The sequence below is a fragment of the Phocoena phocoena genome, chromosome 1 (genome assembly GCF_963924675.1).
Source record: "Phocoena phocoena chromosome 1, mPhoPho1.1, whole genome shotgun sequence".
Classification (NCBI taxonomy): Eukaryota; Metazoa; Chordata; class Mammalia; order Artiodactyla; family Phocoenidae; genus Phocoena; species Phocoena phocoena.
This window is the reverse complement of record NC_089219.1, coordinates 962136-983491: the sequence shown is the minus strand read 5'-3', so window position 1 is coordinate 983491 and position 21356 is coordinate 962136. Positions and strand designations below refer to the sequence as shown.

General features: G+C 57.6%; 1 protein-coding gene across 1 annotated transcript in view; it reads right to left on the bottom strand.

Moving 5' to 3' along the window:
- Nucleotides 1-21356, bottom strand: part of PRKCZ (protein kinase C zeta) — a 98672-nt gene that overhangs the window by 75430 nt on the left and 1886 nt on the right. Inside the window, exons 2-4 of the mRNA XM_065893537.1 lie at nt 18296-18417; nt 17244-17333; nt 15490-15540 (exon numbers count right to left, since the gene is read on the bottom strand). Coding sequence (XP_065749609.1) covers nt 15490-15540; nt 17244-17333; nt 18296-18417 — 263 coding nt within the window. The remainder of the gene's footprint in view (nt 1-15489; nt 15541-17243; nt 17334-18295; nt 18418-21356) is intronic.

The following is a 21356-nucleotide window of genomic DNA, read 5'->3' as shown; positions in this document are numbered from 1 at the left end:
TCCGACCAGAGCTCCGAGGAGGATGGGCCTCCCGGGGGTCGGACTGCATGGGATCCGCTCCGTCCCGGGGGGTAAACACAACCCCCCCCCCACTGCTCAAATGTTAAAGGGAACAAGATGGGAACACGGGGAGCTTCTGAAGCAGGACGTCTCCGCAGGGACGACAGACGACCCTGACGGGGCCCTCAGGTCGGTGCCCAGGGACGGGGGGCGGAGGGTGACATCCACCCGGAGGGGCTCCCGGCCGCTCCGTGTGACCGACTGATAAATAGGCAGCCCTGGCAGTAAAGTCTGGAAGGTTACGGAGCTCACACTCCTTACGTAACTGTCAGCAGCTCTGAACTTTGTGAAGGCGGCCCGTCGTGGCTGACGCAGCAGAGACAGGAGAGTGGTGAAGCCACACGGATACAGGTGGGCCCTGCCACTGCCCCACCTGGCAGCATCAACACAGGATGGCTGTGGTTTTGGGGGCGTTCACTCCTCCCACCTGTCCCCCATTCACGGCTTTGACTAATCCCAGCCGAGACCCTGAGGCCTGGAAGTCACGTCCTGGGTCTTTGGGCAGCGTGTCTGCCCTGAGGGTCCCACCAGCCCTGCACGGGCAGCGTGTGATCGCGTGAAAGGATAGAGGCCAAGACATCCTGAAGAAACTATGACACAGCTAATTTCTGCTCCTTGGCCGGTACACGTGTGCGCCAACACCCGCTCCATCTCCCTTTCCCATGCAACCCTCCAATGCACCCTACGTTCTGTGATTCTGGGATCCAAAACAAATGAGTCACCCCCGCATCCCGGGCTGGCTGCAGGGTGGCCGGTACAACAGTCCTTCTGCTCCTGGGGGAGGGGCGGCTCTGCCAGAACAGCCTCCCCGTCACCCCAGCACCGTCCACATGGTGGGGAACCCACCACCCAGCAGCCCACCCGCCCGGCTCCCCACCAGCCTTGGGTGGGCGGGGGCTGCCTGCTGGTGTTTTTGATTTTTACAAAAACACCTTTTGCAAAATGGACGTCAGAAAAGCACCCACATCCCCACCTCCCCGCGAGCTACGTGCAGCCCCGGAGCGTCCGAATCTACCTCCAGTCATGTCAGAACAGGGACCCGGCCGCCGACCTCCCAGGCCCGGGCGGAGAAGCCAGACGCCGACACGACCTGCCTGCCCTCAACGCGGAGCCGGAGCCAGAGCCAGGACCGCCGGGGCTGCGGGAGCACAGCCGCTCTGCGCATGGGGCTCAGGGCTGGGACACAGGTGCCGGCCGCGGGCAGCCTGGGCAGCCGGGGGCCCCGGGCGGCCCCATCGTGGCGCTGCCCACACGCAGGCGGCAGCAAGGCGGAGCGGAGAGCAGGCAACACACATGCACGCTCACTCCAGACCCTTCGCCGCTAAGCCCCGGCAGCAAAACTCCCAGGGAGAGAGCAGGGCCCCCGGCCAGGCTGCCACATGAAAACGAGGCTGCTCCCAGAGCCAACCAGCCGCGCGGCCGGGCCTCGGTCACATACCGTCCGATTTCAGGGGCAGGTTTCCTCCCCATCCACCCCCTCCCCCGCCCCCCACATCAGCCGCATCCCTCGCTGGGCACGCTCCCCTGGGGCTTGTTTTTCTAAAACCTGTCACCCCTCGGCGCTGTTCCCCTGCGCACTCGGAGCTGCTGCGGCCACATCCCTGCCCGGGGCCGGTGGCACCGGCGCGCCTGTGTTTGGAGCATCTGTGCAGCAGGGAGGATGCAGGCCGGGTGCCACACAGCCGAGACGCGGACCATCGCGGCTGCCCCGCCGGGAGATGCGCATCACTTACCGGGCTTTCTTCCACTGCCTCCTCGGCCGGATCCTTTATGCTCTACGGAGCAGTGGGCATGAAAGGAGGCATCCTCCTTCCCTGAATGTGCCGACGCTGCCCCCTGCTCCCCTTGGACCCGACAATAGGCAAGGGGGGCTCACACACCAGGGTAGATATTTAAAGGAAGGCTGGCCGGCCTGTCCCCCGCCTCTCACATCCCTGCCTCCTCATGTCTCCAGGCCCGGGTGGTACCCGGCTCCCCTGGGAAGCTGGAGCCGGCAGCTGAGGCACCAGCTAAAACACGGCCTGGATGTCGAGGAGCTGACGTCACAGGACCACAAGCATCTCTGCATTGAAATGGACCTGAAGGGAGCCCAGGGCAGCGGCTCGGCCTCCCGGAGCTGCTCAAACGCAGCGTCCATGGGGAACAGAGCCCGGCGGGGCCTGGGGCCACCACATCAGGCTCACCGGCCGGGATGCGGGGATGCCGCGGCCACCAGAGTGCGGGTGACCTCCGACCTGCATCGCTGAGGCCAAGAATGGGTCCAGCGTGAATGCTCACGGGTCCCAAGGCCTGGGCACTGTGGCCCGGGGGGAGGGGAAGGAGAGAGGCCTGGCTCCGGTCAATGAGGCAGAGAACCCAGGTCAGGAGGCGTGTCTTGATGCTGCTGCTACTCTGGGGGATGGGGGGCCAGCGGCAAGGGCAGAAATGGGGGAACCGAGCTCCCAAGGAGGCAAGTATCGGGGTGACCAGCCTGGAACCGCACCTGCTCCAGGCTGAGGTGGGAGGTGGGCCCCCCCCCACGCGGCCTGTGTCGTGCCGGCCGTGGCCAGAGTGGACCCCGGACCTCCGACACCCGCCCCAGGACCCACTACACCCGGCATCCGGCCCTGGCCGGCTTTTCCCTCCGATTCCAAAATCACGAGGGGACTCGGCTCCCCTCCCTGGAGCCCCCAGGGCTTGTGCTCAGCCTGTGTGGCCAGGCTTCACACTGGGGGCACGGAGCATGCTGGAAACTTCTCCCCCCCACCCTCAGGCCTCCCTCCTCTGATCGATTTTAGGCAGGCAGCCGGCTCAGGAGTCTACGCTTACCCATGTTCCCGACACAGAGTCCGCGCCAAAGCTCTGGGTCTGGACTCCAGCTCCTTCCCTTGCTCCGGGCTGAAGTCACCTTGGAGCTTCTCTGACCCGGCATCGAGTGACCATGCGAGGGTGTCTGAAACTCAGTACAACTCCAGAAGCGCCACTGGAGTAGAAAGTCCCCAGAAGCTGTGAAAGTATCCATCGATAACACCTCGTGGTAGCACAGCCCTGCTCCCCCGTTGCCGTACTGGGGCTGCTTTCACACCACACGGCAGCTGAGAGCCCAAGACAGAGGCTAAATGGCCCAAAGAGCCCAAAATATTTATCGTTTGGCTTTTACAGGAAAAGCTGGCATAACCCTAAGACTATAAAATCATAAAATCGCGGAACCATCACATCCACAGTGGGCTTCGATGGGAAATGCAGATTTATCCTGAGTCCAAGGGGAGAACCCGCAAAAGACGCGCTTGGTGTCACCGCTGCTGCCCTTCAGCCATCTCTCCTCCAGTCATTCCAAACACCCAGCTTTGCAGAACTCTAGAAAACCCAAGCTGAACCAGGAGACCGTGCATTTCACTGGAAGTCCATTTTAGGTGGAAAAGTAGCTGTCCCAGGTTATTGCAAGTAATTTGAGACAAAGCTGAACGAAACTGGATTTTTTTCTTTTTTCTTTTTTTTTTTTTTTTGGTCACTCTGCAGGGCTTGCTGGATCCTAGTTCCCCGACCAGGGATCAAACCTGGGCCCCGGCAGTGAAAGCGCAGAGACCAAACCACTGGACCGCCACAGAATTTCCTGAAACTGGATTTTTAATAAACAGTACACACACCTATAAACACCAGGAAATAGCAGGCGTCCGTTCTCCTGAAAGGATTCGGTGGTAACGGGTCCACCCACACCTGCTCGACCACCTGGCCCACCCCAGCCCCCCACCCACGCTGGGCCTCGTTCTCGTCCTCTCACTCTGAGGACGCTGGGTGGCCTTGAGCGCACGACGGGGGCAAATTCCTCGCCCTTGATCCACCAGCGGGGGCAGGGGAGGCGGCGAGCTGGGTACTCAGCCTGTTCCCGGAGCCCTTCTAGCTCTGCTAGTGCACACACAGCACCCAAGGGGGCGGTCACTCCAGACCCCTTTCACAGCAGGGGAAACCAAGGCACAGGAAGCTGCCTCACCTGCCCGGAGCCGGGGTTTGGACCCGGCAGCATGGCGGCACCGCCCTCTGGGCTCTCACAAACACACGCGTGTTCAGGAGCCGCCACCATCGCACGGAGCGACCCCTGGTTTCCCTGGGTGGGTCGTGGCCGCGGGAGACGTGCCCCAGCCAAGGCCCCTCCAGGACCAGCTCTGCTTCTGGGCGGTCGCCCGGCGTGTGTCCGGGAGGCACGCGAAGCTTCAGAGCCAGAGAACAGGCGGGACGGCAGCTCCGGGCACAGCGGGTGGGAACGTGAACGAGAGAGGCGGGTGGGCAGGGGGCCCAGCCTGAGCCCCATCCTCTCCCACAGCCACTGGCGGGGATGCCCCTTGCCCCGCAACCCACCGTGGCCCCTGCAGCCCGTGGCTGTCCCCACCAGCCCCAACCCGGCCCCACTCCGTGGTCACCACTCCTCTGGGCTTCCGGACGTACATGCCCAGGTGAGAGCCCAGGTGAGTCTCCCTTCCACTCACTCTCCCATAGGCTGACTCGCATGTATCCAGGTACTTGCCTTTAACACCTCAGGCTGTGAGAGCTTTCTGGCCCCAGAATAGGAGAGGAAATGGCTTGGGGCCCAGCTGCAGGGAGAGCAGGGCCAGGCTGCCACCCCCACGCCACTGCCGCTTACTGGGAGTAAGAGGGCTTCGGAAGCCCCCAAAGGCCTGGGGCTCCTGACAGGTGAGGAAGCCTGGCCCAGCCCACAGGGGCTGGCAGGGGGCACAGCTGCAGACAAAGCCAGCAGTCATCCTCCTAGCCAGACTCCACCTCCAGACCTGAGGGGTGAGGCCGGACAGGGTCCTGGCCCAGATACAATCTCCCCGACCCTGGGGGTCCTGCCCTGGGTGCCAGGCTTGGCCCCAGAGCCACACAAGGGTCACCCAGGTGACAAGCAGGGTCCTCTGCAGCACTGCCTGCCCCCCTGAACGTGGGACGCCTCTCCCTGGGAGCAGGCTGGAGGGAGGTTCCTACACCAGCCAGCCCACCCAACAGTCCAGGGACACCTCTGTCGCTTGAGCGTGTGGACAGGCCGGGACCAATGACACGAAGCACACAGGCTGCCAGCGCCAGGTTCCCAGGACCTCGCAGGACACTGCCGGCTTTTAAGACGGGATCCAGCACCAAACCCCCAGATTTGCATTTTCTCCGAGGCCTTTAAGGACCGAGAAGCCCGGCTGAGTCCAGACCCGCCAGCCCTGCCCCGGCCAGATCCTGGTGTTGACGCTGCAGCCCTCCTTCCCACACCCCTTCCCGGGGGTCACTCGAGCACCCGCAGTGTCCGCGGCTAACTCCGTGTGACAGGGCCTCCAACGAGACTCCTCCTCCAGGAAGCCCTCCTGGGGCCAACTTCACCACCCACAGGGACACTCCCGAGTGACCGAGAGGGCTTCGTTTATTGCATTTATTCTGCCCTGTAAGTGCCCCCCACTGTCCTTTAAAACACACTGAATAACCACTCGCTCCATGGAGGTCCCAGCGCTTTACAAACAGTGCCTGATTTACAGTCCCATTACCCCATTTTACAGGTAAGGAAAGGCAGTAGCTAACGGGTCTGTCATCTGCTCCACTGGCAGAGCTGTGGCTGCTGCCTGGACACCTGCCTGATTCCCAGCCAGGCACACACAGTCACTACCCAACATTCCCAGGGAGGCCACTCCACCCCTCGGCCGCCCTGCTGGGGGCTCGCTCCAGCTGCCAATCACCCCCAGCCCCCAGGCTGGAGTCAGGTCCCTGGGAAGAGCCCCTGTGGAGGAGGGGCCAGCAGGAGTGGCCGACAGGGGTCCGGTCACACTGAGGGGAGTGCGGCCAGATGTTAAGGACAGCGGCCGTCAGAGGGGGCCGACGGGGCAGTGGGCAACAGGACCCCACTGTCCTCGGGAGGGCTGAAGGTCTCGACCATGCTTAGCCCCTGCTGGGCCTGCTCCCTGCGGGAAGACCCACGGACGTGCCACCCAGACCCACAATCTGTGCGCGAGTAGCCGGCCCAGGCGATGCTCCTGAGCGCCAGCCTGGCCGCAGCACAAGCTTCAGGTCCCCGTCCCCCACACCTCTGAGTGGGGCCTGGTGTGAATCCGCCTTCCACCATCCGACCCAGGGTCCCACCCCTCAGAGCTCCGCACGGGACCCCGACCCGAACACTGCGAGGGCCCTGGGCTCCCTGCAAACCTGCACAGCGTCTGCCGCAAAGCTCCACGCCAGAGGCCCGCAGGGACCCTGTGCAGAGGGCACCTCCCGGGGGCAGACCACACCCACAGGGTGCGGGGGGATCGGACCACCCACCACCCCACGAGGAGACTGGGCAATCGGACCTGAGTGTAGTCGACTGTAGGGGGCTGGGTGCTGGCCCGAGACATGTCCACGCCTAGACCCTGGAATCTGCAGATGGGACCTTACCCGGAAAAGGGTCTTCACAGACGTGAGGAAGTAAGGGGCTCGAGAGTGGCCCTATATCCAATGACATGTCCTTGTAAGAAGAGGAGGAAAGACAGGCGGACACAGAGGGGAGGTGCCCATGAAGCCGGAGGGAGGAGTGTGCGGCCAGAAGACCCAGACCTTTCTCCCCCGGAGCTCCCACTGCAGACTCCGTCTCCAGCTGTTCTGAGCTCGGGGTACCAGGTCGCGCAGCCCCAGGACCTAACACGCCCAGCAGCACCGCACACCCCCAAGTCCCCGTTGCCCTGCGCCAGGCCTCTCCCTCCCGTCGGGCCTCGTGGCTGCAAGGACAAGTGGCCCAGCAGAGCCTAGAGCAGGCCACCCAGTGGGCACTCAGGGACCCTGCTAGGAAGGGGCCCGGCTGCCTGCTGGCCCTGCGCCCTCCCTTCCTGATGGGGGTGGGATGGCCAAGGGGAGGCGAGGAGGGTCCCTGACGGGATCCCCGCACAGCGCCCAGGTGCAACCCTGATGCTCACTGCGGCAATCCCGGCGGGGACCGGCCTGCCGTCTGTCACGGTGACCGTATGCCCTGGAGGAGCCGCGACCCAGGCCCGTGTGCGGCGCACTCTCCACATCCCCGCCGCCCCCAGGTCCGACATCTGCTGCATCTCACAGGCTCCCCGAGTCCCGCTGCCCGAGGCGCAGAGCAGAGACCTGGGTTTGCTGCATCTCGGGCCCGAGAGCTTTGGCCACTCACGTCTGAGACAGGAGACGCGCCCAGCCAGACACCCAGGCCAACACCACCGGGGACACAGCTGTACGTTCTAGACGGATCAAAGACCAGAATGCAAGAAACGAAATATGTCTTCCATTTGGGGGAGCCAGAAAGGAAAATGTGAAACAGGCTGAAACGCACAAAAATCCAACATGAACACTTCCGTGTGAGCAGAGGAGGACCCCCAGCGGGATGGATAACGCACAGAGGGCACCGTGAGGTCACAGAGCCCCTCTGTGCTGCCACCACCCCGCACTTGGCCCTGGGCTGCCCGGCGCCCTTGCCAGAGCCAGCAGGTGGCCCTCCCTCGGGCCCCAGTGCTGCCACGTCATTCCTGGACTCCAATAAGCCACCCAGAGCCACCACCTGCAGGTCCCACCTCCCCCGGGGACGTCACCAGCCAGCCCAGCTCTCCCCGCACACAGCGCCCCGGAACGCCCTGGAAAGGTGCTTCCGCTTGGTGGGAGGGAGCCTCCCGGTCTCCCAGCTGCCATCAGGACCCTGCTGCCGACAGCAGGGAGCACATCCTCCCAGCTGAGCCGACGGCACATTCACCTCCAACGCCTGCACCTCGCGGGCAATGCAGGGCAACCAAGCTCCGCTTGCGCAGGACGCGGGACCGGACAGAAGCCAGAACCCTTTAAGTTGGGGCGTCTCCCGGGCCCTGCTGACAGTTTATTCTGATGATGCCTCAACATACACAGACCTGAAAACTTCTCTGTGCTGTGGCCAGAACAAAATGACCAATTCAGTGTCTTAAAAACCTATAACCTGTGCATGAATGTCCACAATAGCCAAGATGCAGAAACAACCCAACGTCCAACAACAGGTGAATGGATACATAAGATGTGACGAAACACCCAAGAGGGGGACGTCCCTGGTGCCGCAGTGGGTAAAACTCTGCCCTCCCAACCATCAGGCCACACGGTAAGTCTCAATCGATTTTAAAGGACAGATATCACACAAAATGTCTTCTGCGACCACAGCAGGATCGTTAGAAATTAACAAGAGGAGGAAAACTGGAAAATTCACAAATGTGTGGAAATTCAACAACACACTCTTAAACAAGAAAGAAAGAAAGAAATGTAAAGAAATGTAATGTAAAAGAAAGAATGTAAAGAAGAAAGAAATGTAAAGAAGAAATCACAATGTAAATTAGAAAATACTTAAAGACAAATGAAAACAAAGACACAACATACCAAGACCTAAGGGATGCCGAGAAAGCGAAGCTAAGGGAGAAATTTACAGCTATAAATGCTTCCCTTAAAAAGTAAGAAAGATCTCGGGGCTTCCCTGGTGGTGCAGCGGTTAAGAATCTGCCTGCCAACGCAGGGGACACGGATTCTGGCTCTTGTCCGGGAAGATCCCACATGCCACGGAGCAACTAAGCCCGTGCGCCACAACTACTGAGCCTGCGCTCCAGAGCCCGTGAGCCACAACTACTGAGCCCACGTGTCTCAACTACGGAAGCCCGCGCACCTAGAGCCTGTGCTCCGCAACAAGAGAAACCACCGCCATGAGAAGCACGTGCGCCACAACGAAGAGCAGCCCCCGCTCAAGGCAACTAGAGAAAGCCCGCGTTCAACAACAAAGACCCAACGCAGCCAAAAATAAATAAATAAAATAAATTTTTTTTAAAAAAGAAAGATCTCAAATCAACAGCCTAACTATACGACTTAAGAAACTAGAAAAACAAATAAAACCCAAAGCTAGCAGAAGGAAATAATAAAGATTAAAGCAGAGATAAACAAAACAGAGAACAGAAAAACAATAGAGAAAAATCAGTGAAACCATTTTTGTTGAAAAGATCAACAAAATTGACAAAGTTTTAGCTAGATGGACTAAGAAAAAAAGGAAAGGCTCAAATTACTAAAATCAGACATGGAAGTGGGAGCATTACTACTGATTTCACAGAAGTCAGTAAGAGACTACTATAAACCATTGTACACCAACAAACTGGATAACCTAGATGAAATGCACAAATTCCTAGAAACACAGAATCTACCAAGACTAAATCACTAAGAAACAGACAACCTGAATAGACCTATAACTAGTAAGGAGAGTGAAGCAGTAATAAAAAAAAGAAAAGCTCCCCGACAAAGAACAGTCCCGGAGCCGACAGCCTCACTGGTGAATTCTACCAAATATTTAAAGAAGAACTAACACCAATCCTTCCCCAACTTTTCCAAAAAACTGAAGAGGGAACATTTCCTAACTCGTTCTAGGAGGTCAACTTACCCTAACGCCAAAGCAAGGCAAAGAGACTACAAGAAAAGAAGACGAAGGACCAACGTCCCCTAAGAAAAATGACACAAAACTCCTCAACGAAATACTAGCAAACCAAATTCAGCAGCACAGTAAAAGGGTTATGCACCGTGACCAGGGGGGAGTTATTCTTGGAATAAAAAGATGAACAATCCATAATGTGATGAACCACATTAACAGAACAAAAGAAAGACATGCGATCAGATCAACGGATGCAGAAAAGGCATTTGACAAAGTAGAAAATCCTTCTACCATAAATACATTCAACAAACTAGGAATAGGAGGTACCTGGTATGTTTTTCCCCATACTACCAAGCAATTAACTCAATTCTGACACCATCTCCCTGCAGGTAGCGTCAGACCCCACAGGGTAAGGGCTCAGTCCTACAAAGACTGCCCACCACCCCACTTCAATGCCAGTTGCCAGTCCAGGTTGACACCTGCTTCTGACCCACGGCTATAGATTGGAGGCTCACACCCCCCTCCTCAATTCGATTAATTTGCTACAGCAGCTCACAGAACTCAGAGAAACATTTACCTTCCCAGATTAATTCAGGAACAGCCAGAAGGAAGATGCACAGGGCGAGGCACGGGGAAGGGGTGCGGAGCGTCCACGCTCTCCAGGAGCCACTCCCCCAAATCTGATCTGAGAGCTCTCTGAGCCCCATCCTTTCGGGGTTTTATGGAGGCTTCATTGCATAGGCACAGTTGATTAAATCATTGGCAGTTGTTGGAGATAAGTTCAACTTCCTGCCCCTCACCACTCACTCCCTTAAGGTCAGGGGCTGGGACTGAAAGTTCCGAGCCTCTAATCTCTTCGTCTTTCCGGTGACCAGCCCCATCCTGAGGCTATCAGGGCCCCCACCCTAAATCACCTCCTAATGAATGACAAGACACTCCTATCACTCAGGAAATTCCAAGGGTTTTAGGAGCTCCTTGCCGTAAACTAGGGACAAGGACCAAGTACATTTCTCATACCCTAGAAACCACCTCAGTACAAGAAAAGCCATACAGGAAAAACCCACGGCAAACATCACACTCAACGGTGAAAGACTGAAAGCTTTTCTTTCAAGATCAAGAACAGACAAGGATGCCCACTATCACCATTTCTATTCAACAGAGTACTAGCGGTTCTAACCAGAGCAATTAGGCAAGAAAAAGAAATAAAAAGCATATAAATTGAAAAGGAATAAATAAATTATCTCTGTTCACAGATGACATAGAAAACTGATTCCACAGAAACGAAATAGCAAAATAGCAGGATAGCAAGTCAACACATAAAAATCAGTTGCATTTCTATATCCTCACAGTGAGCAACCCAAAAAGGAAATTACAAACACAGTTCCATTTACATTAGCATCAAGAATAAAATACTTAAGCATATATCTAACAAGGAAGTGATAGACTTGTACACTGAAAACTATAAAACAGTGCTGAAAGAAATTAAACAAGACGTAAATAAGTAGAATGACATCTCGTGTCTATGGATTAGGAGAGTTAATATCGTTAAGATATCAATACTACCCAAAGTGATCTGAAGAGTCAATGCAATCACTACCAAAATCCCAATGATGTTTTTGGCAGAAAAACATCCTAAAATTGTTATGGAATCTCAAGGGACCCAGAAGAGCCAAAACAATCTCGAAAAAGAACAAAGCTGGAGGACTCACACTCCCTGATTTCAAAACTCACTGCAAAGCTACAGTAATCAAAACTGTGCTACTGGCATAAAGACAGACAAACAGACCAATGGGATAGAATAGAGAGCCCAGAAATAAACCCTCACACATATGGTCAAATGATTTCCAGCAAGGGTGCCAAGACCATTCAATGGGGAAACGACAGTCTTTTCAACAAATGGTGTTGGGAAAACTGGATATTCACATGCAAAAGAACAGAGTTGGACCCTCATCTAACATCATATGCAAAAGTTAACTCAAAATGCAGCAAAGACCCTAAACGTAAGATCTGAAACTATACAACTCTTAGAAGAAAACAAAGGACAAAAGCTTCCCGACATGGGATTTGGCAATGATTTCTTGGACATGACACCAAGGCACAGGCAACAAAAGCATACACAGACGAATTGCACTTCATGAAAATTTTATAATTTTGTGCATCAAAGGACACCATAAACAAAGTTAAACAAACAAAAAAAACCTCACAGAATGGGGGAAAATGTTTGCAAATCATATATCTGATATGGGGTTAATATCAGAATATGTAGAGAATTCCTAAAACTCCACAGCAACAAAACAAACAACCCAATTCAAAATGGGCAAAGAACTTGAGTAGACATTTCCCCGAAGAAGACATACACATGGCCAACAAGCACATGAAAAGAGGCTCAACCATCACTAATCATTAGGGAAACGAAAATCAAAACCACAGTGAGATGTCACCTCACACCCACCAGGATGGCTACTATCAAAAAACCAGAAAACAACAAGCATTGGTGAAAATATGGGGAAATGAGAACCACTGTGCACTGCTGGCGGGAATGTAAAATGGTGCTGTGCTGCCACTGTAGAAAACAGTGTGGCAGTTGCTCAAAAAATTAAAAATAGAACTACCATATGACCCAGCAATTCCATTACTGCATGCATACCCAAAAGAACTGAAAGTAGAGTCTCAGAGATATTTCTACACCCATGTTCATAGCAGCATTATTCAGAGTAGCTAAAACACAGAAGCGACCCCATCGTCAGATGGATAAACAAAACGTAGTCCATCCATACAATGGAATATTATTCAAACTTAGAAAGGGAGGAAACTCTGACACCCGCTCCAACGTGGATGGACCCTGAGGACACGATGCCGAGTGAAATAAACCAGACACAAAAGGACGAATTCTGTGTGATCCCGCTTCTGTGAGGTCCCTGGAGGAGTCACACTCACAGAGACAGAAAGGAGGAGGGTGGGGCCCGGGGCTGGGGGAGGGGTGGGCAGTGAGCGTCTCACGGGGGGGGGGGGCAGAGTGTCGGTTTGGGAAGATGAGGAAGTTCTGGAGACGATGGTGGTGATGGCTGCATAACAAAATGAATTCAGGTTATATCAATGAACTATACACTTAAAAATGGTTAAGGTGATAATTTATATTATGTGTATTTCACCGTGATAAAAAAAATGGGGGAAAAAAGAAAGGACTGAAGTTCTGATACACCTTACAACATGGATGAAGTTCAAAAACATCACGTTAAGAAGCCAGTTACAAAAGACCACGTATCATCTATTCCATTTACACGGAACGTCTACACCAGGTAACTCCGTAGAGATGGAGCAGTTTGGTGGCTGTCAGGCGCTGAGCGGAGGAGTTGTGACTGCTCGTGGGCACGAGGTTTTCTTCCTGAACGTGTCTCAGAAGCGGCAGAGGTGGTGGACCTACTAAATGCCACTCAATTGTTCAGGTTAAAGTGGTTAAAATAGCACATTTTATGTTAGGTGTACTTTACACCATTTTTAAAAACCCTATAGAACCGATTAAATTCAGGCTGACACCCTGCACAGAAGGTGCTGGAAGGCGCTTTGCTGCCATGAACACAGGCCCGGCCGGACATGCCCAGCACGACCTTGAGGCTGCATCTCTGCCGCGTGTCCCTGTCTGGCTACCGCCCGTCAGACCCGCCAGCATCTGCACGCGGTCCTGACCCATGTCAAGGGTGCCATGTGTCCCACCAGCCTGACCCTTCTAACTCGCCCGGCCTTGGCAGTGAACACCAACGCCCACGCAGGTGCCAGGATCATGCCTGCACCCAGGCCATCGGGGGACCAGCGCAGGGCGGTCCTAACTGCCCAAGGTCAGCGTCACGACCGAGCTGAACAAGCAGAGCCAGGGAGGGGACGCCACCCCCACCCTCCGTCCACCCCATCCTCCACCTGCGCTGAGAGGCTGCTGGAATGTTCCAACAAAAGCGAGTGGCCCGGAGCTCGGAGCCGCCCCTGGTGAGCATCTCAAGGACCTGCTCGCGAGTGGGGATGGCCCCACATTCTCCGCATTCCCCCGCGGTGATGCAGCCCCTGCCCACACGTCAGCCCACGTCCCTCTCCGGCAGAGATCCTGTGACTCCCACGACCCCAGGAGGGCACAGCATCGGCTGTGCCGACCCCCATCACCATCCCCTACATGAGGCCCCAGACAGGGCGGCGTCCACGCGGGGATGAAGCCAGGAGGGCACCGAGTCGGGGACAGAACGGGCAGGTCCGAGGCCCTCAGGGCAGCACTGCTGGGGCCCTGGCCTGAGCTGATGGCCGGGCAGCCAGAGACCGAGATGCAGAGATGCTTGGGCGACCCCCGCACTGCACGGGCTGCTGGCGACGACTCTGGGCAGACAGACAGACAGCCTGTCACTGTGGTTGAGAGCCATCAAGGGGGCAAAGAAACGAGCTGGGGGACCCCTCATACAGAGCACAGTGGAGGGGACCCTCCTTCCAGCTGGAAGGTCTACCTTATTTTATCCTTTTATGTGTCTGAAAAGACAACGTGAACTATCAAAAGTGTGCCCCTTCCATGAGACGTGGGTACCCCGGGGCGGGGGGCCACGGGGAGGGGCAGCCCCGCGTGGGATGAGGACCCCCGGGAGGCCCACCCGCCTCCGAGCCCCCCACCGACGAGCTCCTCTCTGGCCACCTGGGGCTCCTGCAGGTGGGCTTCTGCTCATGGGGTCTGCTCCCGGCTGTCCGCACTCCCCACCCCCGCAGTGTCCTGTCTTGAGCCACGTCCTGGCAGGTCCAAGGGCCGCTGGCAGCGAAACCGCACATGCGCACAGGACCCTGCTGTCCTGGACGGGGCGGGCGGTGGCCAGGAAGTCTTACCCGTGGGACTGACTCCCTCCCGCCCCCCTGCCCACCTTCTCAGGGCGGCTTCCAGGCCTCAGAAGCTCCAGGCTCGCCCCCCACCTCTGGCTTTATCTACCAGCGGTGGACATCTGCCTCCCAGCCAGGACGCACTGGGACTGCTCACCCACCCCCCAGCCTTCCCAGACCTGCCCCTCACGTCCGCCCCCTGGGGCAGCACCTCCTGACGGCCCCTGGGCTACTGCTGCCTCTTCAGACTGCCTGCTCCACTCCCGCCAGGGCTCCACGATCGGGATGTCTCCATGGCCTTGCTGACTGCTCCTCCAGGGTCCCCTGCTCTCTTTGGGAGACCCCAAGGCCCGGCCCTCATCACTGGCCACACCCTCCGTGGCCTCAACAACCTCCTCTATGCTAAGGGCTCCCAAATCTCTCTTCATCCCCGACTGCTCCCCGAAATGCAAGTCACGCACCCAAGTCCGGCCACTGCTCAAATCTGCTCCCACCCCACACAGGACGCTGCTGGCATCCAGAGGCCGGGCCCAGGGACCTGATCCGGAGCCCACCCTGGGGCCCCTGCTGGCAGGAGGCGGAGCCAAGTCCCCCTAACCGAACAAGCGGCCACCGGGGTCCAGAGCCCCTCAGCACCAGGTCAGGGCCCGAGGAGGGTCTGGTGATTGGTGTAAAGTTTCTCTACGCCCCATCCATTGGGGGCCCTGCCCTGAAAGACGAGGCAGGGCACGCTGTTCAGGGTCAGGGGCCTCCGGGGCGTGGTCAGAAGCTCTCCTCTGACCCACGGCCCCTGGGACTCTATCTTCAACCAACAGACCTGCCATGGAGGAGGAACGGATGCCTCCCTGGTGGGCCCGGTATGGACTGGGAGGGGCCGATGACCAGGTCTGGGGGTGGCCACAGCTGGGACAGACACACGGGAGCAGTGTCCAGCCATCCCAGCCAGGCCCCTTCCCGCCGGGGGACATCAGGGCTTCTCCTGGGCTTTACCTCATGGCACCACTGACCAAGCCAGTGCCCTGTCTGATGGTGGATACACCCCTAGCCAAGGGCGAGGACACCAGTGAAAATCCCACACGAGGCCACACCCGCTGCCCACTCTGCTTTCAGACTGTTTGCAAGGGGCACCTAAGCCTCGGGCCACCAAGCTCCATCCTCCCCCGCCTTGCAGAGCACACACGTCAACCCATCACTGTGACACACGTCATGGGAGAGGCGGTACTCACTGTCTTCTCCCGGACAGGGCATGCCTGGCTCCTCGGGGATGCTGGGGAAAACTGCACAGAGAGAGAGAGACAGAGAGAGAGAGAGCGTCAGTGCCTACTGCGGCCTCGTGAGAAGTCCTGCTGGGAGTCAGGCTGCCCGTAGAGCCCCCGCTGCGACGAGAGCCTGCTCCTGGGAGACGCTCATTAAGGCAAACCCAGCACGTGGATGTGTGCCCGACTCCCTTTGACGAGACACGGAGATGCACGGAATAATTCAGGGGAAGAAGCAACCAGAGGGGTCTAGAGAGCAGAACCGTCCCAGGAGGACTCCTGATGTGTACGGCTAAGTCCATATGGAAATGGGGAAGAACCGAAATTCCCTTGAAAACTGACTTCTGAAAGCACATTTCGGTCCACTTCTTTACACTCAAAATGAAGTTCAAAATTAAGCGTGGTAAGATATACCTGGGCTTCCACAATAAGTTACTAGAAAAGGTTAAACGTACTAAAACCTAGCTCAAATGACCTTTTCCTTAATCTAGAAAATAGAGTGCATTTTGAAAGTACCGAACCTTTCACTGTTGAGTCAACACAGACGTGCTAACCACCACCACGCAGTGGACGAGCGTAGGTTTGACGTTTAATCCACGTCCATACAAAGGACTACAGAAACTAGGTATTTTAACCAACCACTAGTCCAGCATCAGAGAGAACGATGGTCCAACAGAAAACCGCGGACAGGGGCTTCCCTGGTGGTGCAGTGGTTAAGAATCCGCCTGCTAACGCAGGGGACACGGGTTTGAGCCCTGGTCCAGGAAGATCCCACGTGCCGCGGAGCAGCTAAGCCCGTGCGCCACAACTACTGAGCCTGCGCGCCACAACTACTGAAGCCCGCACGCCTAGAGCCCGTGCTCCGCAGCAAGAGAAGCCACCACAATGAGAAGCCTGAGCACTGCAACGAAGAGTAGCCCCTGCTCGCCACAACTAGAGAGAGCCCGCACGCAGCAACAAAGACCCAACGCAGCCAAAAATAAATTAAATGAAAAAAAAACACTATAGACGGTTTCGTGCGCCGGTCCTGGCTCTTGGGCCCAGCCGTCCGCGGCCCCCGCCTGACTATAAGCTGCACCAGAAGCGGATGCGGAGCGGCAGGGCGGCCACAGCTGCCAGAACTATGCTCTCTCGGCAGACACCTTGCAGAACCCCAAAGTGCTGGGGGGCACAGTCTGAAAACCTGCGATTTAAAGACGACACTGACACGATAGCAAAGAACACTTCCCGCGACTCAATTTCTACCCAGTGCTGAGCTTAGCCAGCGGAGGGAGGCTGTGAGCCTGCAGAAAGCCACGGGGAGGGTCTCATCCGCCCCGGGGCAGGGCTGCGGCACTGTCCCTGCTCTGTCCGCAGGCACGTGGGCCCCGGGCCCTCAGAGCCCCCGGAAAGGTGGGGGCAGGTGAGCGATGCCGCCCCCAGGAAACGAGGGCAGTGAGGGCTAACCAGCTCCAGGACCCGGGCTTCTCCTTACAAGTAAGAGCAATTTTATCTGGGTTAATAAAATGTGAGAGAAAAAAACCCCATTGCATCCCATCCCACATCCTTACATTCTCGGGCATCCTACGATCTTAAACCGCGATCCTCCACGTGGCTACTGGTCTGACAAAGCGCCCCTGCCCCCACCCCGCCCCCCCACCCCGCCCCAACACACACACACACACACACACACACACACACACACACACACACCCTCCCCAGACCGCCCTCTGGCCGCCACTGACCGTGAAGGATGAGCCCTTCGTCCTTGCGCTGACAGGACAGGCGGAAGGCCTCCTCCAGCTCCATCTGGGAGGACACAGTGCAGGGGTCACCTGGTGGACAAGAGACACGGATGAGGCCACCGCAGGCCCAAGGCAGAGGGGTTCACGGTGGCGGGCACCCGAGTTTGGGAGGGCAGTCTCGCTGCTTGTGACCAGCTGCCCAGCCCGACCAGCACAGGTCAGCCCAGCCGGGGCCCGACATCAGAACCAACTAAGCCTAGAAGGGCAACGAGTTCACCCACAGCCTGAGAAGGCCACGCGGGGAGCTACGGCGTCCTAGGTTTCCCGGCCAGGGTGAGAGTAAGCGCACGCTTGGCCAGTCCTAGAGCGGAGGGAAGGGCTCCTTGTCCGCTGCGGCCGGACAGGGGCACAGATCCACAGCCAGCCAGCACCCCACGCGGCCAGGTGCCTGCGGGAAGGGGCACGGCCAGAGACCTGCCTGCCCCTTGTCCAGGCTGAGAGCTGCCAGGGAGCTCCTGGATGGTCTCCCAAACCCTCAGCTTTCTCTGAAGTGTGTCCAGCAGCAGGAAAGAAGGAAGCGGGGCGGGGGGGGGGGGGGGGGTAGAGAGGAGGGAGGGAGAGGGAAGGAGAGATGGACCCTGGGGCCCCGGCCACCCTTACCCTCCCCACTTCCCCGAGAAAATGAAGAGCTCAGCTTCCAAATCACCCACCAGAAAAACCCGGGATACGGGGAAGGAAGGTCATGTAAGGAAGGTAAGGAGCCGTGCAAGGTGTGGAGGAGACCCTGCAGCCTCTCCCTGGTGCCCAGACCAGACCTGGCCTTGCGGGGGTGGGTGGCTCCCCCCGCAAGGGGCAGCTCACCCCCCACTCCCCTGCCCAGTTTGTCCACGCACCTGTCGCAGCCTCTTCCCAGGAAACAGCTTCCAACGACCCCAGTGGGGAAGCTGGTTAAATTTAACCAGTTTAATTCCAAGGTTGTCCGTCTCCCCCCAGAAGGGGCTGCGCACAGATTCAGAGGTTCACAACCCGACCGACACGCGCCCAGGCGCTACCTTCACTATCCACCCACTTGAGGGTGAGCGGGTGACCCTGGTGGAGGTGGCACATCTCCCGCACCTCCTCACAGAGCTTGTCAAAGGTGGTGGCGGAGTCCAGGCTGGTGATCAGGATGTCCCTGGGGCAGAAAGGATGCACAGGTCTCACCATGGAGCATATTTAAGCCACATGAAGTACTGATGATTGATTAACCGAGTTACTGACCAAATAAATGAAGCAATGCTGTCCCCAAAGAGAATATCACAGCCTCTCCCCAGAACCACTGCCCGCAGTCTACGTAAGTTACCACCACGAGTGCCCTTGTGCAGAAAGATGTATCTGGGTGCGTGGATGTGCCTCAGTGGGGCGGAAGGACCAGGGTGGGCACGGCAGAAAGCACCGTCCACCCCCCGTGGAGGCCGGGCAGACCTGCTCGGACACCAGGAGTGAGGCTGCCAGAACGGTCACCCAAGAAGCGTGGGGCGGCTGCACACAGCCTGTTCAGCTCAAGCCCACCAGCCTCATTACACCGTCCCCCAACCTCCGTGGCGCCAACAGGGCCACGTCATATACCTTCAGAAGACGGGAACTGGGGGCGTGGGGGCAGAAGGCGGTAACGTATTAACCCAAGGCCGCAGCTTCTTGAAACCCTGGAGGGACCATTTGACCGCCTTTGGTGCGGCCACAACAGAATTCCAGGTTCGGTTTTTTGGAAAAGCCAGTCCCAGAATGTCACTGCCTTTCATCTTTTCATCCAAAATAGGGAAGTAGAAGCTGGATCACTGGGGACAGCTCAGGGACTCAGGGTCAGCCTTTGAGGGCTGGCCCTTCGGGGGTGAGGCAAGTCAGCACAAGGGAAACGCTCGACCCCCCCCAGGATAGGGGGGAGGGGCATCCCCCCCACCATGCACCGTCCCCTCCCATCACCACCACCCAAAGCAGGGATGGCACGGACTCGGCTATGCTCACTGAGACTCAGCAAGAACCACTTTAGAATACGCTCAAGTTTTGGGGAAATTCTGCCAGCATCTGACACCACAAGGGAGTGGAGCGTATGAAGAAAGACGTGAAACATCCCACACAAGAGAAATGCAGGGTCTGCTTGGCGCTAACACTGCTGGCTTCTGAAGTCTGTCAAACGTGTGTTTATAAAGTCTCCGTCCACCAGGTAACAAATCCAGGGCCACCAAGACCTGTCCGCGGGGCGCCCACCACAGCTGGGGCCCGGCCCACGGGTCACTCACCCTAGCGGGTGGGGGGATATGGCCCCCAGCCACCCACCCCTTCTCGTTGGAACTGGCCCCATCTGCTCACAGACCCACAGCACCCGTCCCCGGGGCCCCGAGCTCACCACAGCCTGCGACGTCTTGGCAAACCAAGGCACAGAGGGCTCTCACGGCTCATCAGTGGGGGCCCCAGAGACCAAGCCCCCATCGCACCCACCCCATCATCCCGGGGTCACCCAGACTTGGTACCCACGCTGCCCACACTCGCCAATGACCCAGCATCCACCAGTCCCCCTGCCACAGGGAACTCTGGAAGTCAGTCTGCCATCCCCTCACCTTTGACCTCTCCCTGCCCCATGACCCTCCTCCGCAGTTCTAACCCCACGTGGCAGCTAGTCCCCGACCCCCCAGCATTTCAGGGCCTAGAGTTCGGGTGGGCAGCTCCCCAGTGGTTTGGAGGCGCCCCTGGGCCCCAAGCTCATCACCCAGTGACAGCACTGCAGCTCTTCCCTCCAACGCATGACCTTGGCACCAGTGGGGAGGGACTGTCCCAACCCCCGGCCAGACCCCTGACCACCACCCCTAATGTCATCCCAAACCCGAATCAAGCGGCATCTCTGAGCAAACGGGATCCTGAGGCTGCCAGCTCAGGGCGCCAAGACAGAGCCCCGGGCTGGGGCAACAGCCTGCTGGACGTCCCCTCCCGGGACTCCCGGGTCTGCCCAAGCCATGCACCCAGGCCTGGGCTTTGGACACAGCAGGCCCTCAATAAGAGTTCTGGAAGACAAGCTTGAGCTGCAGAGAAGGAAGATCCAGCCAAGTGTTCCTGTGATCTCAGAAAAGCGGGCAGAGCAGGGTCTCCAAACCCAGCATGCATCACCTGGAAACCCCCTGAAAACAGAGAAGCTGCCGGACCCCCGGACCCACCCTCAGAGTCCGGTGACTGCACACCCTCCAAAGGCCCAGCAAGCGAGGGGGAGACCGTGATCTCAAGCCTCTGGAGGGCCTGGGGCAGAGAGGGGAGGGGATGGGAAAGGGCGAGGGGAGAAGGCATCCCCCCAGTGGGGGCGGCTGATGACCCCCCATTTTTAAGAACAGTGTCTCCACATCTGACATTCAGCTCTTGGGAGATGCTGGAAACAACGCGGAGGTAGATGAGTCTTTGTTCCAGGAAATGGATGACCTGGAGCTGGAGGATGACGAGGGTGATCCAGACTGCAATCCTGCCAACCGGGAGAGGGACTCGACCGACTACTGGACTAGCTCGTCTTCAGAGAGGCCTGCCTGCCGTCGCATCTGTGGCCGCGCTAGGAGGGCGCTGAGTTTCCTCTTTTTCGAAGAAAAAATAATTTTCAGGAGAATGTTCTTCTGATGGCTTTCAGCACTGAACTTAACAAGCTGATCTTAAAATTTCAAAAAAAAAAAAAAAGAATAGTGTCTCCAATGTATCTGACCCTCAGCTCCCAGCCCTGCTGCTTAAAAATAACCTGCAGTGGCAGCACAGGGAAGGAATTTCACTCGGACCCCACGGGGTTTGGGTAAGTGAGCGCGGAGCGCGGCGGACACTTTCCGGAGCCAGCATCAGGTCAGCGCCCGCCGAGGACTGTCTCCCAACTCAGACGCCAGACTCTCTCGTCCCGGTGAGAGGCGCCAGTGCGGAGCACTTTTAGGGAAAGCCCCGGGAGGCGTGAGGAGCTGGGATCGAGGAGGAACGGTCAGCCTGGGGCAGAAATGAGGAGGGTGGGAGGGAGAGAAGGAAGAGTGGGAGAAGGAGGGAGAAAGCCGCAGCAGGGAGGGGGAGGGGACTGCGAAGGGGCAGAGGAAAGGGGAGGAGGGGGGAGGGGAGGGGAGG